Raw genomic sequence first — 23,082 nt, 5'->3', positions numbered from 1 at the left:
ATTATTATTATTATTATTATTATTATTATTATTATTATTATTATTATTATTATTTATTTGTATCCCGCCTCTCCCTTTTTGAGGATGGAGGTGGGTAACAGCAAAGTTCAAGTATAAATTATATAACCAGTCATAAAAACATTCCCTTCATCTCCTCAACCCTCCTATCCTCCCACCTTCACACATAAATCATAACAATAAAACCATACGATAAAAAATAACATTATTTAGAACAATTAAAACTGGAGTGGCATTGGGGGTGGCTGGTTTGGACAGACAAATAGTTCTGTTTTGTTAGGAGTTCAGTCTGGAAAAGAGATCCGTCTTTATCATCTTTTTATAGGCGTCGAGAGATGTAATAAGGTGGATCTCTTTTGGCAACTGCAATGGCTCAATGCTATGGTGCCACAACAAACGACAATTCCCATAATGCCATAACATTGAACCATGGATATTAAAAGTGGTGCCAAAGTGGATTATTTCTCCAGTGTAGATGCAGCCAGTGTGGGGATCCAAGTGGGTTTTAAATGATGGGTGGCCATTCTATGGATATCAACCGCAGTGGGACCAACCTCACACTGAACCCATTCCTCACTGATGTTTTTCTGCACTATGCCAAGCTGCTTTTGCCGTCACCAAAACTAGATATTAAATCAAGATGAAGAAATGGTATTCAAGGGATATAAAGCATTTGGCACAACCCTGTATTCTAAGAAACCGGTTGGGTTGCCATCACTTCTCATTAGACTCTAAGAAACCACTCACCCGCCCTTGCACCCATCCCCTGGTAGCTGCGTTCAAACAGTTGGCACGTTTCGAATGCAAGGCCTTAATTTTGTTTCCTTGTGAAATGGATAATACGGGTTGTTTCTTCCAAACAACATAGGTAGGTTTGTTGGTATGGTACAAAACCATACGTAGCGTCCACCCGGTCATGCGAATCTATCTCAGGCTGTTTTGCGGGTGGTTGTATCTATCAAAGTCCAATCTGGCTGTCGCCAACTCTTTAAGAGACACTAAAGAAGTTTACATAAGAGACTTAGCAGACAATCTTAATCGTAGTGCATTTAAGTACTCTGTATCCTGGATGTGTTATCTCTGTCTACCCAATTAACTGTATGTTTTTAAGCCATACTGAATCTCTTTAACTAATACATGGGAAAGTCATCCACTAACTCATTGAGCCGGTCAACAAGATTTTGGCTTTGAATATATATATATATATATGGGATGTATCTTCCATTAAAAGCAGAATAAGGACCAAAGAGTACCATTTTCCCAACCCAGCATCGGTTGGAAAATGAACCAGTTTCATCTGTACAGCAAAAAACAGATGTTGACTCCTTTTCAGCATTCATTTTGCATCGCATCTTATTCATTTCAGGGAAAGCGAAAACAAGAGAGCAAGATAGCCAGATATAGGGTCTATCTGCTAACAATGTTGGGAAATGAAAGAGAGGAAACGTTAGAATGTCTATTGGTAAGGCTTATTACCAAACCTTAAGAGATAAAGCGAAGAACCAAAAGGTGGGGGGGGGGTCAGCAAAAGTGAACGAAATTGCAAAATTTGTCCACAAAGACTTATTTGATTTCTAATTCGAATCTTGCACAGATGAGTTAAAATGTAGACATTTTCCAATTAGGCCCGTTAATTATTTTGTTGTCTGGATGTCATAGAATAAGATGAAAACAGTTTTCCAATATTTGTGATGATGGTGAGTGCACAGTATAATGAATACGAAGGTATGGGGTACCCCAATAACCCCAATAACCAGTGTTGTAAATAATACTTTGAGGATTAGTTGCGTGCCGAGGGACATGTATCTCCTGATATATCGAATATTTGACTGTCTAGATCAAATTGTACACAATATATTTGTCGATGGTCCTGTAAACTAGTGTATGAACACATTTTTCTGGGTGCCTTAGAAGTTGTATTTTTCATGTGTGTTAATATGCAGTATTTATACATTGTGAGAGGCTGCTTTGAATAAAAACATTGGAACTACGTCTGGCGGCTTTTATATGTTACGCTAAAAAAGAGCCATGGCAAATTTTCGTCACGGAGTGGCGAAGTATAATTTTAGGAAAGCGAACAGCATTAGGAGATCAATAAGGATATAGATATAACAAATGTTTAAAAGATATAGGCTGGCATCCTATTAAACAATCATGATATTCTCAGCTTGGCTAGGACACCGTAATTGTTTGGTATTCATATTTATGATTGTGATACCACCCAGTCATGAAAATGCCCCCAAAATCCACCTTAAAATCCAGGGAACTGTATCAAGGGACAAAAAGCACAAGAAAATGCAAAATTCAATTATACACAGGTTGAATATATATGTGTGTGTGTGTGTGTGCGCGTGCATGCCAAGGGTTTTATAGACTTTTGAAAGGTAGATGTGCCAATGTTAGACAGTGGGCCCTTGGTATACACTGGGGTTTGGTGCCAGGAACTACCATGGATACTAAAATCTGTGGATGCTCAAGTCCCATTATATGCAATGCAATAGTAAAGTAGTGCCCCTCAAATTATGTGTGTGTGTGGGTGTGTGTATTTCAACCTGTGCATGGTTGAATCCGCGGATGCAGAATCTGTGGATATGGAGAGCCGACTGTATTATACCTCATAATGTTTACTTGACCAAGAGGCTATGGTCAGATTTCAGCATCTAAAAATACAGAGCCCGCTGCATTTTAGGATTCTGCACATCTGAGTGAATCTACCACATCTGGCCTAGTCTTTCTTGACATTCTTAAGTCCTTTCACATCATCGAAGAAGTTGGGTGCCAAACTATCCACCATTTTAAGTATCTGCTTCCAGTAATTTCACGGAAACTGTTGGAACTCTATGGTGTTCTTCTAGGATCCAGGTTCTCTCTGGAAAAGTGCTGTTAGGTAGCTTTGCTCATCTAATATGGGAAAGCTATGGAATATATTTTTAGATTTTTAAATAGTAATATTTCTATAAAGAACGGGGGATCGTAATCTATATCTGAGCTGTCATGTATGTAAGCTGTGGAGAAACAAGTGAGTGCAGATCTCACCAAACGCAAATGGATTTCCAAGGAAATCCACGAAGCACCAGGCAATGAAATGAGAAACAAGTGATGAAATGGAAAATGAGCAACAAGAGTTTGTTCTTTCTTCTGGCAGCCGGGAAAGTCAAGCAATCCCATCTGTGAAAGACTAAATATGAATTAAAAATTCTTCATTTCTTCTGTCCTCCTCAATTTAACAAATTTCCACCAAAGGAAAAAATGACTAACGAAAACCAATTATGGAATTTAAAGGTTGGAAAAGAACTTAGGGCAAGTGTTTCATATTTCCTGCAATTATTATATATTTTACATCAACATGCTGATTTAGTAATATTGTACCTGTATGTGTTGCTTACTTGTAGACTTACTTGTTCTAAAGGAAAGATTGTGGAAAGCTGTCCAAATCGACTTTGGTATGATAGATGGTGTTATTCTCCTGTTACCCTCCATCCCAAAAGGGTCAAAAATATTTTACATCGTTGCTTCCTTTGCATTCATTTGTCATTCAACAGCAGGGTCTAAAATTTAAAATGAAAATGCCGTTAAACATTTATGTGCTATCATAAGGAAGTGTTTCATTTTACCGCCATGCAGTCCAGCTGCGGGGGGAAAGATGAGAAAGTAATAATGTGAGACACATTCTGTGCTGGGATAAGTGCGATAAGAATGAAATAACTCAATCTGACCAGTTTCATTCCCGCTGCATCACTCCATGCAATACTTACTAACACCATTTGCAGACACCTATGGCTTCAAAAAAAAAATAGCCCCCAAACTTGTTTGGAAAGCATTTTTTCAATAAATAAAATGTATTTTTATTTTTAAATAAATAAAATTTAATTCAACACCTGTGCAAACTATCTTGGGCCATCCCTGAGCTTAGACTACCAACAAAGGTCTTCAGTAAACCCAGATAGAGGCTATATCAGATAGAGACCCAGATCGAGACTAGATCCACCAATGTTCTTGTTATCTCCCAGTCCATTTTATTTCGCCTCATTTTCTTCATAAACTGCTGGGATCCGTGTCTTACTCTGATATGAAAGCATTTAGCAAATGCATTTTATCCACCGCCACCAAGATTCATTTAACCAGGAGAGAAAGATCGCTTTAGAAGTGTGCCTGCTGGGCTTCAGGTCAGATAACATCAGTGGATTAACGGGTTAGTTTTACTTCCTCTAATTCGTCTTGAACGAAGATTGTGGTCTCTTGGCCCATGGAGCGAGCGACGGTTTCATCCCCAGCCCTTCTTCCCAGTTTAATATTAACAACTGTATTCTCCGTTTTGCAGGCTAACATAATATGCTGAGAAGGAGATAAGAGGCAAACTCCAGGAAATTGGGAAAGAAATGCAACCTAAGATAAGCTGCAGAAATGTAGGGAATGAAAGGTTATTGTTAATAGCATTAATTGATATTTGGCAAATTCTGCCCTGCTCCCCTCCTCCCGCCATTGAAAATACATCTTAAATATATGGCACTCAAGGATATTTGAAATATTTAATCTGGACATGGAAGAGTTTAATCTCCATTAAATATACATTCTATCTGAAATGAGCAAGAAAATCTAAAGGGATTGCTGACCCTTACTAGTTCTAGGCCTCATAGGATATTAAGAGTGTTGTGATAGATATTATAAAGCAACTGAAATATTTTAATGCTTTAAAAGCACTTGGAAAAGTGTGACTACAGAGGGTTAAGTGAGACTGTCCTCACCAAATCAGAAGAGTTTGAGAAATACATAATGAAATGAGAGTAGGTCTCTAACAACCAAAACCAAAAGGGATCAAGTTCTTCCATATCGCTTGCATAAATGTCTAAGGAGCATGCCATGAAAAAACAAATCTGTCCCCTGATTAATATAATCAAGATATAAGAACAAACCACCTGAGTTTTTGTCCTCCCCAATCCAGTTGTCAATTTGCAATTGTGCAAATAAAATAATCGATCTGTTGTGTTTTCCAGATGTGATGGATTGCAAACTTCGTCAGCCACAGAAAACAAGGGTTTTCGGTAACTAAAGCCAAAGCATCTGGACTGATGCTCAGTTTTAATCTAATATTGTATAGCGTTTTACAGTTTGTCTCTTCGTGAACTTGCTTCAAGTGGTATAACCTGGCCTCATTTATCCAAAGCATATTTAGAGTCAACCTCTATTTGCAATCGCAACTGAACACAGCGGGGCACTGATAGCACATCAATGACGCAAAATGGAGATTTGAAAATGGGACACCCAATGTCTTTAGTGCCTTTCCTAGGGAGTGAATTAACATGATGATCAAAAGTTATGCAAACCCTTCCCAGACACCGCTGGAATTAAAACACAAATAGAGCAAATATTTAGCCATCTGTCCATGTTTAATTCTTCCTTCCTGGGTCCTCAGCTAGGAGTATAACTACACTACGCATAGCAGTTTGATGCCACTATAACTGTCATGGCCCCATCCTATGAAATCTGTGGATTTGTAGTTTAGTAATCAGAATTCTCTACAAAACAACAACTCCCAGGATACCATAGGATAGAGATGTGACACCTAAAGTACTGCCAAACTGCTGTACAAATTCTAGCTGTCAAATTTCTACATGCCTATATATATTGCTATATATAGTGCCACAAGCTGGACTGATCAGGGGAATGCTGTGGATATAATATGTCTTGATTTCATGGTGTCTTTTGATAGGTTCCCCATTCTGTTTTTGCAAACAAGCTTGTAAAACATGGACTAGAAGTGTGGCTGTTACATGGATTTGTAACTGACCAAATGACCAAACTCAGAACATGCACACCAATGGTCCCTCCTCATACTGAACAGAAGTTATTAGAAGGATGCCATCCTGAGCCTTGTGTTCTTCAACATCTTCACAAAATGGATGATGGAAGACAGAGCATGCAGATGACACCAAATTAGGAGGGTTTGCTAAGATCCCAGAGGAGAGGATCGGAATTCAGAACGACTTTAGCAGATTGGAAAGGTAACACAAAGGTAACCAGTTGACTTTCAACAGGGAGAAATAGACAGACTGGTTTAGGCTGCGAAAAAGGCATGTATCGATATAGGATGGGTGATACCTGGCTTGAAACCATTGTGTGTGAAAAGGATCTAGAGGTCTTAGTAAAACACAAGCTAAACATAAACCAACAGTGTGATCTGATGTCCAAAAAAAGCCAATGCAATTCTAGGTTGCATCAATATCGGCATGGTGCCCAAACTGAGAGAAGCCATATTACCAATCTATTCTGCTTTGGCCCGTTCGTTTGTTGCTAGTTGTGCGCCATTGGCATCTGGCCGGCTGCTGCCCGAAACTAAAACCTGGGCAAGAGAATTGAAAGATATAGCCATATTAGTCTGTAGAATCAGTACTTAGAGAAATCTTATAGCATGTTTGAGACTAATTGAAAGAAAGACATTGGCAGCATGATCTTTCGTAGACTTCAATCTCAGCCGGATTGCACTCTCCAATGGAACGTCCCATCCATTTCCCATCAGTAGCAGTTTGCACATTTGGAGGCAAGAAACAGAAACAACTCCAGAGCTGCCAATTATTATTATTATTATTATTATTATTTTCCCGTATCCTTGGAGAATTGAGTCCCAGTGTACAGTTTCAGGGAACAATAGTCTCAAAGCAATGCTCTAATTGAGGACAGATTGGGTTTTCTCTAGGGTACGGTCTCTTGCGAGTGTCTTTGCTGTTTATCTGTAGTCAGCTAAACAAAAAGACATGCTCTCCTCCTCCCCATTTTGAGCTTTATTTGGCGCTGGAGCCCAGGAGACAACAAGTCTATTCCCAATATGGGGTTTTCCCCTTCTTGCCCTGAAATCACATGGTTTTAAAAGAGAATGGGGGGAGAGATTGAAAAACAGATGTTCATTAGTGAAGCGAATGCTATTACCTTATTAGGTTTATATCATACCTTTCCTCCATGGAGCTGGAGAGGGGCTTTGTGGTTTTTCTGCACACCGTCCATTTTATGACGACAAAAACCCTGTAAGAGACAGTCCTGTCAACATAGAGGGATAGGTCTTTGCATAGGTACAGGGCGCATGATACGTTATTGGAATTATTGCTGATTATAAGACAAAGACCCAGCACTGTCATGCCACAGCGAAGAAGGCAAACACTATTTTTGCTGGCATTAATAGAATCATTGCTTCCAAGGGACGTAACAGTCCCACTACATTCTGCACTAGTCAGGACTACAAACTACAAATTCCAGGATCGCATAGAATGGAGCCATGACCATTAAAGCATTAATTCTGCAATGTGGCAGCAGCCCAACTGGACAAATGTTCATTGCATCAAAAGAAGGCTGCACTTTGCTAGCCTTACCACCATAACACCATCTTTCTTCTTCACATCCAGCTTCCCCAAACTAAAGGACAGGTCAGAACCCCATCTCCAAATGTACACTCTTCCCTGTACCGTTCGGTTTATAGAGTTTGCTGTGGCTTGGCATCCCACACATACACGCACATTTGTTTCTACAAAAGGAACTGTATTTTTGTGCTTTCAGTTTCTTATAAATAAGACCCACTTTTCTGTCTGGGGCGGAAAGGGAGTCCCTGGAAGTAGCTTTCAAAAGACACAAACGCCAAGAAGAGTAACTAACCACTGAAACACATTAGCAAGAACAGGAGTAAACACAAAAAGATCAAAGCTAAAAGTCAACAAGTGCAACATCTCTTAAGCCAAATGTTTGTATAAAGAAAAATTAATTGCATTTTAAAAGGACCATCAGGAAGAGTAACTGTAATCTCCCTTGTAACTGTGTCTTTCTCTTCCCTCCCTTGAGTTAAACACAACACATCCTTATCTATCTGGTTAAAGCAGAGCATTGTTCACCATTAGCTCTGCTGGCTAATAGGGCTGATGGGAGTTGCAGTCCGACAATACTGGGAAGGCCACTTTTTGCCACATCCTTGATATACAGAGATCATTTTGGCTTGATGAAGATCCTGTATGCATCCTTTGCGTACTTTAGGGCTGATGGTACAGTGTTGAGCTGCAGATCCTCTTATCCCAGTCCAACATTACAGAGACGAAAACTGGAACACATGTGCCCAAGCAACATCAGAGTGTGGTCAAGACGGCAACATTTGTTAATGAAGAAGAATACACAATCTAAGAGAGGCTGAAGCAGTTTGCTTTTGCTTAAGCTTGCTGGGAAGAGCAAGATCCTGCCTTCCCTTCTTTTCCTTGTTGAGTTAATTCAATGCAAACTGCTTTTGCACTTTGAACTTTGTTTGCAGCAACTTAAGGAAGCTGAGAGCAAAAGGGGAAAGGAGAAGGAGAAGGAGAGAGAAACAGGGATGTGACATCAAGGGCTTTGTAAATTGTAAAGTGTTTTTAACACATAAAGTACACATAAAGATGGTTTGTTGTTGTTGTTTTTAAATCTGGCTTGATTTAAATTGGATGGGGAAAATAGTCTTTCCTGGCCCTATCTGGAAAAGCCAGGGGTTGAACCAGAAAGCATGTGCTCTGCCATCAAACTACAGATCCTCCCAAGCTCTCCAATATATTTTGAATCAAAGTACATTGGACATCTTGGGAGGCTCTTTAGTTTTATGGCTGTTCGTGTTTAGACAAGAAATGCATTTAGATTCCATAGGGAGAACCATAGGAAAGCGAGACTGAATGAATATTTGCAGTGCACCGCTTCATCCCATCGCTCAACTGGACAAGGCTACGCCAAGCTGAATCCTACACATGTAGCTCACATAAAAAGAGTATTATGTAGCAGGCCTATAAATACTCATTTTATTTTTAATTCATAACTCTGCCAGCTACTGGCGGTGGGCCCAGAAATGGCAAACTCAACGTCGGGCCTCTTCACAACAATGCAAAACGCACCAAGCCAGCCCCGTTGCTTCTGTGTAAACAGATATTACATGCAAAAGAAAACAAACTCTTCTGTGCTTTGATAAATTTGCCTCCAAAGGCTAATTGAAAATAGCCAGGCGGGAATCAATAGGTTATAGTCTTCTCAACTGCACTACTCAAATGGTTTGTCCATTCATTTCTGGAAGTAGTAGCTGCTAACAGAGCCAGCATGATGTAGTGGTTTGAGTGTTGGACTAGTAGGACTCTAGGAAAGAAGGGTTCAAATCCTCAGCCATGGAAAAGCACCGGGTGACCTCTACAGTCCTCTTAGACTTAGAGGATGATGATGGCAAATCTCTGAATAAATCTGGCCAAGAAAACCCCAGGATATGGTTGCCAGTGCAATATACTGATTTGGACTAGGACACTGGAAGACCAGAGTTCAAATCCCTGCTCAGCAGTGGAAACCCACTGGATAATGTTAAGTCAAAGGCTTTCATGGCCAGCATCCATAGTTTTTTGTGGGTTTTTCAGGCTATGAAGCCGTTCTAGAAGAGTTTATTCCTGACGTTTCGCCAGCATCTGTGGCTGGCATCCTCTCATTAGGCAGAGCTTGGTAGACACCTACCTCTGATATTGGTGCAGGTACAGATGGCAAACACAGTCTCTGGCTATTCATTTCCATAAAATAACTGGGATGTGCCCTTGGCTTGTCTTGCATCACCATAAAATGTAGTCTACCACCCTGCAATGTAGATATTATTCTGTGCCCAGGGTTTAAAAATTAGGATTAGTTGGTGTTCCAGGTGATTCTTATGCATGTAATGGGAGACAAGGCACCATCTTGACTTCACCTCAAGGTCTCAAAGTATCTTGAGTTGGCTCTGGTCTCAAGCCATTTAGTGCTGCTGGCTTCATGAGCAGCCAAACCTCAGCTTTATAGATTGTTGCACTAATCCAATACAGCTGGTCTTACGTGCCATATATAACTATCTGCCTCTTACAGTGCTCCATTACAAGATGTTTCATTTTATTGTTGTGCATTTCCATCGCAGATACAGCCGTAAGCTGCAGCATCTCCCAATCGTAGCCTCACATGGCAGTATAGCACGCCATAAATGTCAATGGCTTGATTTAACATGATTATCCGGGGAGTGTGATATTACATTCACCATAATGTAGCATAGTTCATGTATACAGCATCTTTACGATGGAGGTTTTACTAGCAGTGATGTTAGAATCAGGAGTGAGAATTGGAAAGGCGGTAAAATAGTTACTTAAGCTTAACTCCAAAAAGGAATGGGAAATGCAAGTAGTGACCCAAAACATGAAGTGTGAGAAACTCGAGATTAAATGATAGCCAATAAATGAAATTCAAAAATTAGGTTTCTTTGGAAGAAAGAACATAGGAGGTTTAAATGGTGCTTTGTAAGACTTAATTCATAAACAGAAAGAGATGAATCAGAAGGGAAGCATGCAGGAGCGATGGGAAGGCAATGTTAGATGGGAACTAACAATTAAACATCATTTTAGGGTAGGATTTTTAGAACTCTAAGACAGATAGATCTAGTGCCTCCCCAAACTACAAACCTCAGGACTCCACAGTATGCTTTCCACAAATACTATGGAGAAGGCCCTTGTGGTGCATTGCTTCCATTGATGGGACACAGAGGAGGGCACCTCCAGCAGATCACAGTCCTCAGACAGGCCTACATTTTCACATATGAGCCTATGTTTTCAGATGTTCTGGGGAGCTCCTTCCCTCTGTTCCCACCATGTACATGTAGTAGGAATATGGGAAAGGGCCTTCTCCCAGGCTCTGCAACACCTCTTCTCTAGAGGTTGGATTGGCCACTCCATGCTGTCTCCCACAGGCAGCAGGAGGACTGGGCCGTGCATAATGTGCTGGATTTTCTATCTGCTGTTTTCTTTTTTAATGGATATGTTTTAACTGTTTTTAATTTTATTGGTACTTTAATTATAGCCGGCATTCTGCTCAGCATTTATGAAGTCATAAACTGGGCTTATGAGGTTGTAAACATTGGAATTCATGTTAGTGGTCGTTGGCACCATTGCAACAACCAACAGTGCCCCCAATAGCCCCCTTTACAAGTCAGGTAACACCACCAACATAGGGGTTTCTGAGGTGCTGGAAAGCAGGTGGTGAGTGAACCACATCTGTCTCTCTCCTGGTAGTGAAGAGGTTTAAGAGAAGCAGTTGCGACAGGACTCCTGTGGCTGCCTATCTCAAAACATCTCACTATTTGGAGAGGGGTGGACACCTCTTTGCTCCCCCATTGCTGCTCCCCAGGCTTCAGAAATCCTTATGTTGAAGGCATGGCTTCTAAGGGATGCTTTTAAGGGCCACATTAACAGCTACAACAGAGCATCATCATAGCTACTTCTCCTAATGCAAGATCTCAGCCTGCATTTTAAACTTTGGTATGAAGTATACTATTCAGCTATTTTTAAAAAACTTCTGTAAACTGCTATGAGTCGAAGACTAGGAACAGGGCAGGTTATAAATAAAAACAACAACATAAGAAAAAGAACTCCTTCAAAAATAGAACTCCTCCTGGCCTTTGGTTTTATACAACACAACTCTTATGTTCTCAGTGCCACAACAGTGGCGATCTTCTGATGGAAGGTCAGAGGCTAATTTTCTGCCCCAAGGACCACACAAATTGGACAAAACAAAAACAAAAAAAACCCCAAACAGCGGCTATAAAGTTCTGGTTTTGAAAAATGTATTTTTAAATTACGTTTAAAATGCTGAACAGTGTAGTAAGCCTATTGACTTCCCGTCCACACATGTCTTTCGTTGCAAATGCTTTGGCTCCCATCATTTTCTTTATTAACTTGTCCAGAGGCAGCCGCATACTTCTTTAGCTTTCCTGCATGAGGTACAATCAGTCCAGTCAACTGCTCTTCTACAGTTCTGGACTATTCTGCAGTTTCTCTCTCAACTTTTCTGCATGCACTCGGCTCTTGGCTCTGTTTTCTTGATACTGGAAGGAAAACAATGTGATAAATTAATAACAGATAAGTCTTGTTGATATATCTCAAAATTCAGCATGGGCATATTACTGATGAAGGGAATAGACAGAGCCTTTTAAGTACACATGAAATAATGGGCTATTTCAAAAGCATCATTTCCTTTCCTAAGACTCTGAGTAAATACCATCTCTACATTTTTAAATCATGCGGACTAGCCAACCATTTAACTAGAAAAAAGCCCATGGTGGAAAAGCGACATGGCCACTTATATGTGCACTCAAACAGAGTGAAAGAGGATTATTAAAACACACAAAGTAATAATAAACATATAGACAGAGAAGGTGGAATCCATGCCAAGAGATGAGTGTATGACACTGCATGGTCACACAACCTTATCCTTTAAACCACGGCTAATGGATTTCAGTTTATCCCTGCATAAACTGAAAGTGACGTCAGAACAAGGAGCACAATTATGTATTCCTTGGCATAACGTTTGTCTCCATCATTGTTTGGCTTTTACAGTTTCACAAGCATAAATAAAACATTTCAGTCCTGGACGCAATACAGTCTTCAGGACAAGAATGGGGAGATTTTATCTATTTCCAATGAAATCTGAGACCAGCCTTCACTGATCCAGAGTGCTATAGATGTGCAACAGTCATTATGACTAGCTGGGTGGGGATGATGAGATTTGTTGTCCAACACATGGGAGGTTGGCAAATTGAGGAAAGCTGATCTAGAATCAGGGACAGAAATATATTTGGACACAAGACTTGTGAATGCTTCGGCTGCCTCACCTGATAGTCAGCTGCTTACCTCTTTCTTTAAGCAGTGTCTCATTTCTCTGTCGAGGTCATTGCAACGGCCAAAAAATCTCAAGACGGTGTGCTGGAAGGAAGAAATATGGCTTCTGATAAGATTAAAATTGCAGGTGATATTACAGAAGAAAATCAGTTTTGATCCAGATTTTTTTTTTTTGCTAGATGGCCTATTTAATTCTAAAAGGAGTGTCAAGAAAGAAATTGGCAGACTTTGGTGGCATATGATAATGGCAGCAAGAATTCTTTCGGCTAAACATTGGAGAACTTCTAAAAGGAATGGACAGAAAAAACAGACTAGCAGAAATGGATAAGGTGACTTACATATTTGAGGAGGAAAGTAATAGTAAATTTATTAGGGACTGCAAAAGATTTCAGGTGTATTTGCAACCAAGATTTGATACAGCTTCTGAACTTGTAGATTGTTTGTTATTATCTGTTCATGGATGGGAAAAGAGTAAATGGAAAATGCGTTTTCTAAAACGCTGCCTTGAGTCCCTATATCACTGCTTTGAGTCCCTATATTGGGAGAAAGGCGGGATATAAGAAAACAACAACAACAACAACAACAATAATAAAGAAGAAAAAGAAAAATGGTTAAACTTAATTATAAAATTTATTCTCTTTTTATGTTTCATTCTAAGAAAGTTTTATCAACATATGATACTTTCAATTGACACCTGAACATTTGGAAAGCATCCAGAAACCTGATGTATTTTTGTATATTTGTAGGTGGAACATGTATTGCTTTGTTTTTTCTTATATATTATGTGTAAAATAACTAATAAAAATTTTGATTAAAAAAGGAATAAATAACTAAAACTAGTTCCATACCTATTTTAAAAAATCTTTTGAAAACTGGGGGGGGGGGGGGACACACACCACATAACCCCAACCTCCAAAAAGTCTGCTTTCCGGTGCTTCTTTACTCATTCTCTTATAGCAAAAAGATTTCCCGTAGCCTTTCCTTTTCTTAATATATAGCAAGCAAAGAAGACTGAAATCATTACAAAATGAGCTGCCAGCATTAAATCATCACAAAGCTACAGAACATACTCTTATTGATTACATAATGTTGACAGCGTATCTGTGTGCACATAAATAGAGCTTTTCTTTCCAGCAATCAATAACAGATAATAAACTTTTAGCGTTCTTTCCTCTGCCTTTTCATTTTACTCTCTCATCTATTTTTGACAGCTTGCCTATCCACCACATCGAGTTTAGCGATCACTCCTTGGCTGGTGAGACTTTTGAGCAATACCAATTTGTTCCCATTATTTTTGCATTGTTCAACCCATCCACCGTCAAGACACGACAACTGCCAGTTAGAGTTTCCAAGTCAGGCCCATCATAAGGTAGTTCCTGATAATATTATTAAGCATCACATAGTAAGTATCAGTCACAGTTACTCAGAATATGCCATTCAAATGATGAAACAAACAAGAACATACACACTTTTCAATGCTCTCACCCTGAGATTCTCCTCACTTGTCCTGAGGATCTAGTCCCTGAGATCTGGGAACCTTAGGAGACGATTGGAGGCAAAGACAATAATTTGGATATCTCAAGCACTCAACACTGTGGTAGGAAAAATGGTATAGAAGCCATCATGAATTGTTCTTAATTTTCTTTACCACTTTCTCTCCAAATATCTGGTGGAGAGGAGATCCACAGCTATTGAAATCACACCACTTTTAGATTGAAATTAATTCCAGTAGCAAAATCTGGCTCCCTTTTCTTCAAAGTCATCTGCCGAACTTGGAACAGATTTCAAGCTGTGTCCCAAAATTTACTAAAAGAGAAGCCAAGGGAAGACACTTGATCCAGGACAAACCAACCATTTGGTTGGCAACATATGAATAGCAAGCAGTATTCATTTGAGAGGAAGTCCAGTAGCTTTTTAGTCACATAAGAAGCTGAGTCAGTTTTGCCAGGTACAGATAAGCAGCACACAAAAAATAGCACTTGGGACCTGCAAGCAGGAGGAGGAAATGGAAGCTTATTCACTACCAGACAAGTTGTTCTAGAGAATTCCTTGATGGAGATATCTACAGCACCATAGTGCTCAGAACAGCACACTTAGCCCAGGAATCAGAACCAGACAAATACTCTGCAAGCCCAGCGGGAAATCTGGTTTCTTCAACACTACCGCATGCTGATCTAGCTGCAGTAAGAGGGTGTTTCAATGCAGTGAGGTTGCAATAAATATTGCATTGCTTTTTAAATGATTCCACAAGACACATGCGGGCCTTTGAGAGTGTGTAATGCAGAAATGGGCAACTTAAAGTTGTTGGAGGGGAACATCGGCACACACACTTTAATCCAGCTGAGTCAAACCCCCTACTGCTGATGATGATTTTGTAACATTGGCCACAAAGAAACCAAATGTATGCTTTGTGTGCCCCCAGCATTTTTTGTTTTAAAGGAAAAACAATGTGTTCCTTCTGCAATATTGCTGCTACAGACAGTGTGGCAATAGGGAGTAAAACCAGGGAAAAGAGGAGCACACAGGTTGCATATTGCCTACCCCAGTCTAAAGAACAGCCCTAAATCTCCATCTTGGTTAAGGCAAAAATTAATTACTGAGTTCAGGCAATGTTCCTGTTGCTCATACTTCCTAAGAGAAGCCATGAAGAGCTAGAGGATTCTTTGCCACCACCTCCAACACTGGAGTCTCTTATCTAATGTCAGATGGGCTTCTCTAAGGGTTCGATTAGTAGGGCTCATGTTGATCTGCACCAATACAGTTGGCCCTCCATATCCACAGATTCTGCATCCACAGATTCAACCATCCATGGCTTGAAAATCTCCTCCATCCAACAAAGTCTAAAAAGCAAACTTTGATTTTGCCAGTTTATATAAGGGACACCATTTTATCATACGATTGAATATAATGAGACTTGAGCATCCATGGGTTTTGGTATCCATGGGGAGCCCTGGAATCAAATTCCAGCAAATGCCAAGGGCCTACTGTATATTTTCCATCACTTACTATCACCAAAATGCCTCTACACCTTGAATTCTCAATAACGTGGTCAGGATTCAATGGTGTACTTTGGTATCCAGCGGAGTGGAATTACAACCATGCTCCGTGTCCGCTGCTCCAGTTCTTTGTGCTCCCCAAAACCTTCTTCCAGTGGGTTTTCCATTTCTCTGGAGCAAGTTTTTATGGTGGCACAGGGAGAAGGATGGAGAGGTGGTCATCAATCATCAATTTCAGCAAAAGTAGTGGGCCCTTGTGAAAGTACATCATGATTCTTTTCAATACAGAATTCTATTCTGAACAGAATTCTGTTCTATTCCAAACAGCAATCCATTGCAGATAGAAGGCGTTTACTGTTCTTCAGTCAAGGATATAAAATATATGAATGATAGACAGACATTGATATATGGGTTAGAAGAGAAAATGGGACAACTTGAATTTGAAATACTGTATTTCACAAAAGTCTTCTCTTCTCCTCTTCCCTCTGATTTTTTTGCTCAGCCCATCTCTCACCACAGACAAGCAGTTTAATATTTACTGCAGTAAATCAGAAAAGCCTTCAGGGGCCTAGACATCAGTTCAGCATAAGATGAACAACGGGTCAAATTCTTAGTTAATAGCATCAAATTTATATGCTTGTTCCTGCCACATTTCTAGCCTTGTCTTGCCATAATTCCAATACTTTTTAAAAAAGTTTCTGAAGATCTAACGCAAAATCGTCAAGCAATCGTGAACGTTTTCTAAGGCTGTACCTCCACTGTAGAAATAATGCAGTTCGACACCACTTTAACTGCCATTGCTCAATGCTACAAAATTCTGGTGTTTGTTGTTCTGTGAGCTATTTAGCCTCCCCTGTCAGAGAGCTCTGGTGCCACAACAAACTACAAAACCCAGAATACCATAGGACTGAGCCATGGCAGTTAAATTGGTGCTAACCTGGATTATTTTTGCAGTGCAGATGCATCCAAAGTCATAAAAGAAAGTTTGCTTGTAAACTGTGGTTAGAAAGGAAAGCAATTTATTGTAGGGGTCTAGACTATATACAGAAACATCCTTTCCTTCTACCAAAACCCCTTTCGAAATAATTGACTCTTGCTTGGAAACGATTCTACACCTGTAAGTGGTAATTTTAATACATCAGATACATCATTATACCAAGAATAAGGCTTTTCCCCCCATTTCCTTTCTTTCAACAAAGGCTGTGCTTCCATTTCTTGTTCTTATGGCAATCAAATATGCTTTTCAAGTAGGACTGATGCTTGCTAATATGCCACATCTTGCTATTATATAATTAGGGGTAATGTTTCTCCTACCCTCCTGAAAGATGAAAGGACTGTAGCTCTTCATGAATATTAATTCAGAGAAGGTCTCCCTTGCAGCCAGGAACAAGAAGACAGAACGGCTACTACTGCAGATGAATTCCACCACGCAAAAGACGGCAGCTCTTAATTAACCAATAAGTATAAATAGGTGGCAGGAACAGGCTTCTCGTTGCTCAAAGGAAACAACGGCAACCAATAAGGCATACAATCCCAGACAACGCCATTGCTATAAGATACGCAAGCTCAGTGGACTGAAGAACTGTGATCATAGCAAGACAGCAACCTGGGCTTGGACAGGCAGAAATACTAGTCCCTCCCACATCACTTTGGCACCTAGTGATAAGATCATGAGAGCCAAGACATGTAATTTTGTAAACCACCTTGATCTTTTGGAAAGGCGGCATATAAATAAAAATTATTATTATTATTATTATTATTATTATTATTATGGCATATTCTGGGCAACAACTACAACAACGACAAGATTTCTCATCTACCTAGTTTTAAAAAACTGGTACTTGAGATTGTCTCTTTCCTCTTTTCCCACTCTGTTGCTCTTTTCTCTGTCTTAACACTTAGTCCATAAAGGCTGCAGCAAGGATTGCCATGTTACTCATCTCTGCACTGCAATTACTACTGTTTCAGTGCTTTGATAAAAGACGAACATTGGATCATGCGTTTAACATACTGTGTAGCCTGGCCACCGTAACAACCTATCATCTAGTGTCTTAGCAATTGACTGGCTGCTGAAAAGGGGCATTTTTACAAACTGGTGCTGTACATTTTAACTTTTGTATTTCTCAATTGCTGGTTAATTTGGTAGCTTATTAAAACACTATTAGATTAAAAAGGAATTTAAAAACCCATCAATAAAAGGTTCAGTACCGTTCCATTAAAAACCCCTATTCTCAGCAGCCAATTTGTTTAGCTGCATTTTTAACATTATAACTTGGTCTGTTGTTATCTGTACCTGTTTGTAAACCTCTTGAGAGTCTCAGTATTGGGGGGAAAGATAGAACAGACACCAAGACATACAGACAAACATTCCTAAAAATCACTTGATTTTCTTTCCTTCTAGCTATTTGGAAGCAAACATGTTGGAAAAGTTGCCAGAATCTGGTATTACTGGCAATCTATGTTTACTTGCTTTCTAGTCTAAACCTCCCCAAAATCAATATGCAGGAAAGACTTTCACAGACAGTGCAGCCCAGTATCTTTTCCTTTTGAAAAGCTTTTAACGTTCTTGTTTCTAAAAAGCACATGGGTACCTAGTTCAAGACAAAAACATCTTGATATATGTGACAGAAAAGATAGGGAAATGTAGCCTTCATCTGTGAAAACAGAACAGGAACGGTCTAACCTTTGTAACTTGTTCGACTTCCCAAAGGCATCAGCAAAAACATTCTGTGTGCTGTTCAAGTGTGAGATAGAAAGAAAGCAAAGCAGCTCTTTGGGAAGAACTTAGCTATTTCATGGTCTTATACTTGAAGTCAACTCATTTGAAATGTGATGCTGGAGAAATGTGGCTACCACAGACTAAAAGATGAATGAATGCATCTAAGAGCAAATGACCTGAATACTCTCTAGAAGCTAAAATGACTAAACTGAGACTGTCATCCTTGGACATATAACACAATGTGACTCACTAGAAAAGACAATAATGCTTGGTGAAGTGGCAAACAGTAGAAAAAGAGGGAGGTGCACTGCAGGTGGATTGATTCAATCAAGGAAGCCATGGTCCAGAATTTGCAAGACCTGAGTTGATGGCGCAGTTGTCTTGAAGGTTTCCCATTCATCAGTTTGGCATAAGTCAAAGTTAACTTGACAGAAAACTAATATTACTACCTGGGGGTTGTCTTATACAATCGCAGAAACATGAGGATAAATATGTTATCTCAAGGGACACTTCAGTGTTTGGGCTTTTTAATCAGAACTCTTACCTCTTTGTGGCACTCTCTGAGTAGACGGATGACAACGTTGCATTCTTCACTATGCAGATGAGGAGACAAATCTGGGTGCATCGTGAGTTAAGGAGAGCTCATGGACAAAATCAGAAGTCTTCCTCCTGTCAATATTTGGATATACTTTGTATCATCCACTTGAGATTCCTCTTGAGACGTCTTTTTGTGACAGATAGCACTATCAGAAGCAGAGCCTGGAAGTAAAGCACTATTAGATTTAGTTTTCATTCTACTGTCCATCAATCAGAAAGTCCCAGCAATTCAGACAGCTGTTACTGTTTATTACTGTCTCATTTTGTTCACGGTGCCGTTGTTAAAGCAGGAGCAACCTAGTGACTTCCAAGCGTTGTAAAATATTACAACACTCATCAGCCTCAGTCACCATGGCCAATATCCAGAGTTTATGGAACTTGTAGTCCCTAAAATTTAGATAATAATAATAGGTTACCTATCCCAGGTTATATGATGAACTAGGACAAGAAAAAGAGAGGCTCAAATTCTCATTCAGACACACAACTCACTGACAGCAGTTACTATCCCTCAACCCAATGTATCACATCGGTAGCTGTGAGAAGAATGTACAGACCATATATACCACCTTGACCGCCACAATGGAGAGGCAATATATAAATACAGGCTGCTATTGTTAATAATGAACAATGGTTTAAAAGTGTAAATCTCAGAAATTGCAGAACTATTCACATTTCCTGCTAATCCTTAAGATCTCAGGAACTTGCAATACAGTACAGACAGGACCTGGATAGTGCATTTTATTTCCTATTAATTAATTTTACCCCTTAGGGAAACAGGCACTTGACACATTGTACCGATAGTACAAAACTATTAAAGAGCAAGTAGGTTAGATATACAGTATGTCGTATATACTAGTAAAATAAGGCAATTCATTCCCTGTACTGTTTCCGAAGCAAATACAGCCAGAGGGCTGATGATGAAGGACTTACACCTTTCTTTCAGGTGACATCTAGAAATCTAGATGTCCCATAACTATACATGCAGAGCCTGATTTGTAAATACAGTATGCCTTTTATGCATAAAATAAAATTAAAATAACCAATATGGAAATAAGATCACTCTTAGAAAGAAATGGCCGGAAAGGATACTAGCTCCACTCCAAGACATATAGTCATCTGTATTCATGTCTCATCTAATTTTCTCCAAAGAACCACAGAATTAAAAAACAAAAAGCAGACTTTAATAGTGAGTTATGAAACATGTAAGTTAGACAGTGACTAGACTTCAGCTATGAGCCAATAGTGACAACTTCAAGTCAGCATAATTCATTTAAATGCTGCGATTAGATACTTTCTGCAATAATTGGTCAAAGATTGTACTGTGAAAGAAACTGACCTCTCCTCCTATGGCCAAATAAAATGTGGACTTTGCCTAGAAAACACATGGTCAAATCCATGAGCAGTCATGGTCCTCAAAGGATGAGGGTGGGCTAATCAATGGCCTTATACAAACAGGCCAAAATAAAGCTGCTTCGAGTCTCTTTGAAGGTATGCTGTTTAAATGATGCATGTGTCCTAAGAGTCCAGAGGCCGCACCAAAGCCACGCTCCAGTCCTAAGGACTGGAGTGCAGCTTTGGTGAAGCTTCCAGACTCTTAGGACGCATGCATCATTGAAACATCATACCTTCAAAGTGATCTGAAGCAGCTTTATTTTGGCCTGTCTGTATAGGGCCAATGTTTCCCCAAAAAACCTACTTCAGTGAGCCACTGAGAGAAGAGACAACGGAAGTAGCAGAACCAGTAAATAATTCTATACACTAATATTGAACTTTTACAGTTGGCTCTCCATATTCAGGGATTCTGCATCCAAAGATTCAACTATCAGTGGCTTGAAAATGTTTTTTTTTAATCTAAATAACAAACCTTGATTTTGCCATTTTATATAAGGGACACCATTTTGCTAGACCAGTATATAGCATCCATGTATATATAGCATTCATATCTTGAACATCCATGGGTTTTGGTATCCATGGGGGACGGTGTCCTGGAACCAAACTGCAGCAGACACCAAGGGTACCACAATTTTTGTTGCAAGCCTCACTTTTATTGCACTTTCATTATTTACTCTCATTTCCCGCTATGCACTCTATGTTCTGACACAGGGAAAAACCGCTAAAGAGAGTAAACACGCACCACAAAGAATAGGGCACACTATGTTATGAAAAGCCAATTTTGATCAAGCTTGAAGCCATCAGTGAAAGAGCCAATCTGCAGCCAATAGTCCATAGGAGTCTTTGTGTTTCGGGGACTCGAGCTCAGAACAATCAAATAAATCAGAAAACTCTGGAAGGTTGCAGCTTTCAGAGAGACCAAAATTATTACTTACCTGGGAAAGCTGACATCTATGCCTGCAGTTATCTGAAGCACTAGGAAAAACATGAAGAGCTATTTTTAATGGAATGCAGTTTTGTCTGTTTATCTACTCATGCTTTTTTCTCAGTACCCAAAAAAATCTAATGGCAGTTATTATTCAGAGCCCACAAAACCGGAATGAAGAAAATTAAGGAGTTGATCAAACTTAAAAGCATCTTTGAAGTTCCAAAAAACACATCAGTAGTAATGCTGGTAGTAGTAAAGCTTTGAAGATAATCTAGTGTTTCAACTGTGTGTCTTAAAAGGAACCTTTTAAACCCAGTATTTGCTTGTAAACACAATGCAATAACTGAAACATATCTGCAAATCAAAATCAACCAAATAACTGTAAGATGTGGATCGTCAAGATTACGTTCCAATCTGATTATGATATTGTTCCAGGTTTTAAACTATCAACTCATTCAGCTATATCAGAATACGTAAAAACAGGTGCAAATACCTTCTTACTCAGGCAGGCCTTTGGTTTAATTAAAATCTATATAACATTTGTGGTGCGAATGGTTTTCTATCTTTTAATATTATGATCTGTGTTTTTATATTGTCTTAATGTACTGTTTGTAACTGAACCGCTATTTAATTCTTTTTCAGCTTTTGCATAAATAATGTTATAACTGAACTCTGTTTTAAAATGCTACAGGTCACCTTGGATCCTGTATTGGGAGAAAGGCAAGATATAAATCAAATCAAAGCAATAAACAAAAGATGGAAAATGCAGTTTATAATTTACATGTATATCCTGCCTTTGTTCTGATGAGTTCAAGGTGGATTGCATGGATCACTTGTTCCCTAATGTATCCTCATAAGAACCCTGTGAGGTAGGCCAGGCTGAGAGAGGAAATAAAAGGTCCAAGGTTATCCAGTGAGTTTCATGGCTCAGTAAAGCCTGGGTCTCTGAGGTTTTGCTCTCTGAACAGAACATCTAGGAGGAGTGTGCAGTTATTGATCCACTGTCTGCTGGGAATCCCCCTCACCCTGGCTGGTTTTCATTTGCACTTGCTGGGTCTTGATTTTGGTGTTTTTCAAGACTGGTAGCCAAACTTTCTTCACTTTCAGGGTTTCTTCTTTCATGTTGAAGTTGTCCAGTTGTTTGTGGGTTTCAATGTCTTCCCTGTTCATTCTGACCCGACAGTTGTTGGCATGGTCCAAGATTTCAATGTTTTCAAACAGCATTTTATGCCCAGGATGGTTTATAACATGTTCTTCTGCTACTGATTTTTTCTACTGACCCAGTCTGCAGTGTCTCTCATGTTCACTGATTCATGTTTGAACGCTGGGTTTGGTGGCCCCTACATAGACTTGTCCATAGCTGCACCGTATGCGGTAAACTCCTGCGGCTGCAAGATAGTCTCTTCTATCCTTCACTGAGGACAGCATTTGCTGGATTTTCTTGGTCAGTTTGTAGACTATTTGGAGGTTGTGCTTCCTCACCAGTTTCCCTATTCTGTCTGTGACTCCTGTGATGTATGGTAAAAACACCTTTGTCTTCACTCCTGTGGGGTTTTTCTGGGTCTGGCAGCCCTTCTGATGTCTGAGCTGGAGTAAGCATTAGCTTCTAGAGCCCAGTCTAGGTGCTTCAGTTCATCTTCAATTTACATTTATATTAGCGTTTTTAGCTTTTATGCTGTAATGCCTTACTTTTCTCTTGAACGTAGAATCATAGAGTTGGAATAGACCACAAGGGCCATCCAGTCCAACCCCATTCTGCCATGCAGGAACTCTCAG

The 23,082-nt window shown here is 39.6% G+C and overlaps 1 protein-coding gene across 4 annotated transcripts in view; it reads right to left on the bottom strand.

The window, feature by feature from the left end:
* Positions 1-11,603: 11,603 nt before the first annotated feature.
* Positions 11,604-23,082, bottom strand: part of CMC2 (C-X9-C motif containing 2) — a 13,423-nt gene continuing 1,944 nt past the window's right edge. Inside the window, exons 2-6 of one of the 4 annotated variants that reach the window (XM_042438523.1) lie at positions 21,314-21,353; positions 20,076-20,140; positions 18,934-19,004; positions 12,687-12,758; positions 11,604-11,881 (exon numbers count right to left, since the gene is read on the bottom strand). In XM_042438523.1, coding sequence (XP_042294457.1) covers positions 11,804-11,881; positions 12,687-12,758; positions 18,934-19,004; positions 20,076-20,112 — 258 coding nt within the window. In that variant the 5' untranslated portion in view covers positions 20,113-20,140; positions 21,314-21,353 and the 3' untranslated portion in view covers positions 11,604-11,803. Of the gene's footprint in view, positions 11,882-12,686; positions 12,759-18,933; positions 19,149-20,075; positions 20,141-21,313; positions 21,354-23,082 lie in introns of all 4 variants that reach the window. The other 3 variants (XM_042438521.1, XM_042438520.1, XM_042438524.1) reach the window with 3 other exon arrangements.

This window comes from Sceloporus undulatus, chromosome 8, assembly GCF_019175285.1.
Source record: "Sceloporus undulatus isolate JIND9_A2432 ecotype Alabama chromosome 8, SceUnd_v1.1, whole genome shotgun sequence".
In the NCBI taxonomy this organism is placed as follows: domain Eukaryota; kingdom Metazoa; phylum Chordata; class Lepidosauria; order Squamata; family Phrynosomatidae; genus Sceloporus; species Sceloporus undulatus.
The sequence above is the reverse complement of the archived record's forward strand: the minus strand, read 5'-3'. Positions and strand labels throughout refer to the sequence as shown.